At 58.4% G+C, this 4,174-nt stretch overlaps 1 protein-coding gene across 1 annotated transcript; it reads right to left on the minus strand.

The window, feature by feature from the left end:
- Positions 1-260: 260 nt before the first annotated feature.
- SHISA4 (shisa family member 4) lies at positions 261-3,885 on the minus strand. The gene is made up of 5 exons (XM_001140118.6): positions 3,497-3,885; positions 2,948-3,119; positions 1,976-2,109; positions 999-1,166; positions 261-767 (listed from the first exon to the last, which is right to left on the minus strand). The coding sequence occupies exons 1-5, from the start codon at positions 3,567-3,569 to the stop codon at positions 721-723; spliced, it is 594 nt and encodes a 197-aa protein (XP_001140118.3). The 5' UTR covers positions 3,570-3,885; the 3' UTR covers positions 261-720.
- Between the last annotated feature and the right edge of the window lie 289 nt (positions 3,886-4,174).

Here is a 4,174-nt window from a genome sequence, read left to right on the forward strand (position 1 = left end):
CCTAGCAGGGAATATCTGTAGTGCAAACGAGCATCTCTTCAGAGCTGTGGCAAAATTCACCTCATTGTCTTTAGGAAGCCTTTAGGAAGCCAGGAACAGTCCGCCTTGGTCTGCTTGTGGATGGGGGTGAGGATGGTGCTGTGCTCCGGTGCTGGTGCTGGCCCTCCCCTACTTTTGGAATATGGAGTGGGCAACAGTCTGGGCCCAGCTGAAGGCGGTGTTCCTGGAAGGTGTGGATGGGTCCAATGATGCGACTGATATGAGTTATGTCTTTACAGCTTTAATCTAGCAGGCCAGAGATCTGGCCAGTGGGGCAGCCAGAGAGGAGGGCTACTACCAGCTACTGACGGAACCTCCTCCCTCCCCCCACCCCAGCCCAGAGGGGACAAACAGTAGGGCCCCAGCCTTCCTGGCTGGGATCTTGGGAGCAGAGGGACTATTTGAAAACAGGCACTGTGACCCAGGCTGTCATCTCCCTCCCTTGCCCCCAGTAAAAATAGCCCATAATTCCAAGCCCTCCCCCCAACCCCTCATAGTTCTAGTTCAGCTCCTGTTCCACTTCCCTGGGGCTCTGTCCCCAGTAGGGCCCAGGGCTTGGCTTGGTCTGGGGCCTGGTGGCTGGAGGACTCCTGCCACCTCCAGGACCAGATGCAGGTACAGGATGAGGGCATCTCCCAAGGTTGGCATCACTGAAGGGGCAGCAGAGACATGGCTGGTTCCTCAGGCTCCCGGGTAAGAGGGCTGTGGTGGCATATAGGGAGGAGGAGCTGAAAGCCAAAGAGACAGGATGAGGGTGAGTGGTGGCATAGGTGGACGAAAAGTAACACCCCTGCCCCCGGGGCAGACAGGACCCATAGGGAAGAGTGGGCCTGGAGGTTTCGGGGTAGAGGTGGAGGAAGTCTGGGAGAGGGAATCTGAGAACAAGAGAGGCACAGGGGAGGTCGCAGGGCAAGGGGTGGGGGAAGGCAGCAGCAAGGGGCTCCAGATTGCTTACTTACCTGCAGGGTTGTAGACTGGGGGCCCAGCTGGGTAGAGTGGATATTGGGGAGCAGGACCACTAGGTGGGTACATGAAGCCAGGCTGTGGGGGTGCAGGGCCAGCTTTGGGGTCCTGGGGGTATGGGTATACTGGCTGCACTGGGATGCCTGTCATTGGAATCTCCTGGCCTAGATGGGGGAGAAGGATCAGCATTCAGAGACCCATCTCCTATGGGAAGCCTCCTCCTCCTGCCCAGGAAACCAAGGTAAGCACCCTGGTGCTGGCCTCTGGCAAGCTCCAGGCTGGCCATCTTTGCCTCCCACACCCTGCTTGGCAGAGTTAAGCAGGGAGCTGTGCACGTGGCCCCAGCTGGTCAATCTGTGTTTAGCAAGTTTGCTCCCCTCAGCAGGTTTCAGATACCTCATGAACCAGGGAGCACAGCCCAGGGAATATCTCACTTGGGCAAGAAGGGGACAGCTCAGGGCTGGTATCCTGTAATCCAGCAGAGCTGCCACTAAGAGGGTCTTCTCCTAGCCCTTCCCTCCCACACTGATCTCCCGTATGGCATCACTGTCCCCATGTCCATCAGGTTGTGGCATATGTGCATCACATGCCAACACTCAGGCACATATTTTGCCATCCACTGGAGCACACTCAATTAATGTTCATCACTACAGACCTGACCCCGTGTACTTACTAAGAGTCATATGCATGCATACACTCACTGCACCCACTATTGTTGACAGACTGCACTCCTGTACACATTTGAATCTTCATGTGTATGCACAGAAATGCACACAAAGTCTGATGTTCCATATATCCCAGGCACATTCTAATATTCACGGGTTTACAAGCATTTTTCTGGGTTTTCATGCTGGCAGGTGTGTGTATACAGAAGCACATACTACTACAGAATTTACCCAATCCATGAACTCTCTGCTGCCCATGAACTTAGCCCAGCCCATCTGAGGCCCATCTTGCCCAGTACTGGGTGTACCTTCAAATGGGCTCTGGAGCTGCTGGCGCCGGCGGTACAGGTAGCAACAGGAACAGAGGAAGCAGCAGATGGTGGTGGCAACCACAGCAACAAAGAGGATCACAGCTGAGGCGATGCCTGCTATGGTCTTGGGACTTTAGACAAAGAACAGGTCCTCTCACCTTCCAACACTCATAGGACGGAGTCCTCATTATGCTGGCTCCAACTCCTGGCCAGCAGGGGGGCCATGGCATGCTGAGATTTGGGGTTCCTTGTGGGGCTCTGCCCAGTCCCTGTGAAGGAGATCTTAGAGGACCTCCACTTCCCAGAAGGCTATGCTGCCTGGCTGGCTAGTGTGAAGCATACAGGGATTTGCAGTGCGCCCCCAACCATTGCTTTTATATCTACAACTTAAATGATTAGACATACAGCATAACACTGAAAGGAGCCTTAGAAATAATCTAGAGCCATTTTTTCCAAACCCCGCTTCAATCAGAAGTCTCTATATCTATTTTATATATGATATATTTTTTAAAAAGTTTGACAACCACTAATTTGGCAAGCAATGACCCATAGAAGGCAAGTGTCTTCTCCAAGATCACACAGCTAGTAAGAAGTGGACCTGGGAATCAAACCCAAGTCTCCTGCCTTTGTGCCAGAGCTTCTTCCACAAAGCTACACTGTCGTCCGGGTGTTAACCTTGAACCCTCCCTCCCCATGACCTGGCAGGACCAAAGGGAGGGCTCCAGAAAGAACCTGGAAACCCCGGGCCCAGTCAAAGCCTATGAAGGTAACTAACATGCCTTTTCTGGAACTCCCAGGCACCAGCACCTAAGCACCTAGCTCTGCCGCCAGGCTTGAGTCCTGGTGACTCTATTCAGCTAAGAATGTGGAGGTCGACAATGGAGGAGGCAGGAGTCCGGGAGGGAGGAAGAGGAGGCCTCTGGAGAAAAGGATAGAGGAGGGGGTGAGGGTGAGGAGGCAGGAACCCACCTGAAGGCCAGGCAGTGCTTCTGCTGCCTCTCGGTGATGAGCAAGGTCAGGTCCCTGCAGCAGTACCGATGGTAGCAGGTCCCGCAGCAGAAGGTGAAGAACTCGCAGTTAAACCCCGGATGCCAGGAGCCATTCCGGTCCAGGTACCACAGGCAGTCCTCGCCGGCCAGCGCTGCAGGCAGGGATTGGGGGTGCCCAGTGGCCACCAGGCCAGTTCATCCCCAGCCGCGCTCGGCCCCACTCCCCCGGCGGTCCCCAGCCTGACGGCTCCCGAACACTGAGGGTTGCCCCTTGTCTCCACCCTGAGGGTCTCAGCCCCAGAGCCCCCGAGGCCTCTGCCTGAAGCTGACCCTGCACCCCGGGATCAGCCTCCCATGGCCCAGCATCCTGGAGCTCCCTCTTCCCGCTTCTTGAGGACCCAGCAACACCCAAGTCTCCCGTGGCAGCCGGAGGGTCTCGGAGAAGCCCTGAGCCCAAGCCCCTCGGATCGGTCCCTCCCCTTCCTCCGCCCCCATCCCACTCCTGCCGCATGACTCCCCATCCCCTTACCCAGGGGAGCCCCCAGCACCAACAGAGCGATTGCGGTGAGCGGCGCGGCCCGGCGGAGCCCCGCGGGTGGCATGGTGGGGGCTGGGCGCGGCCGGGGTCGGGCCTCCCAGAGAAGGGACCGCAGGACCAAGCCGGCCAGCTGGAGCTGCGGCGGGGCCCAGCCCGCGGCCAGGCTCGGGCTCCTCTTCCGCCTCCTCTGGGGGTGGGACTAAGCGCCCCGCCCGCGCTAACCCAGCCGGCGCGGCTCCGCGCAGCGCCCAGGAGTCCACCCACCAGCGACGCCCACCTAGCCTCTGGAGCTGGGTGCCCCTCACCCAGCAGAGCACTGCCCTGCTCCCCCTGTCCCCGGCTCCGCGGTGGTTCCTCCCATCCGAGCCACCATGGGCACTGCGGGCAGTTGGGCACTGCGGCCAGGGAAGCCTGGCTGTGTCCTGGACCCGCCCCCGGCCTGGGCCCAATCACTATGCTGGACTCCAGAAGCCCTGATCCTGGTGCCACCTCCGAATGCCCAGACACATGGGCCAACCCTGGAGGAGCAGGGCTGGACCTTCACTTGTGGGGGACCTCCTCTGCCGCGTCCAGCCTGGGACATCCTGTCGGGGGCGGAGAGGGAAAGAGGCTGGATGTCACCCCGCCCCCATTCCCAGAACACAAGCACTCATTGAGAGGCATTCAGAG

Source organism: Pan troglodytes, chromosome 1 (assembly GCF_028858775.2).
Source record: "Pan troglodytes isolate AG18354 chromosome 1, NHGRI_mPanTro3-v2.0_pri, whole genome shotgun sequence".
Taxonomy (NCBI): domain Eukaryota; kingdom Metazoa; phylum Chordata; class Mammalia; order Primates; family Hominidae; genus Pan; species Pan troglodytes.

What these genes read in the sequence shown, in the direction of transcription:
- SHISA4 (XM_001140118.6), bottom strand. Translation starts at nt 3,569, where the DNA reads ATGCCACCCGCGGGGCTCCGCCGGGCCGCGCCGCTCACCGCAATCGCT. An exon ending in AAGCACTGCCTGGCCTTCAG is followed by an intron (nt 2,110 to 2,947) that starts GTGGGTTCCTGC and finishes CTTTGTCTAAAG; the next exon opens with TCCCAAGACCATAGCAGGCA. An exon ending in CCCAGTCTACAACCCTGCAG is followed by an intron (nt 768 to 998) that starts GTAAGTAAGCAA and finishes TTTGGCTTTCAG; the next exon opens with CTCCTCCTCCCTATATGCCA.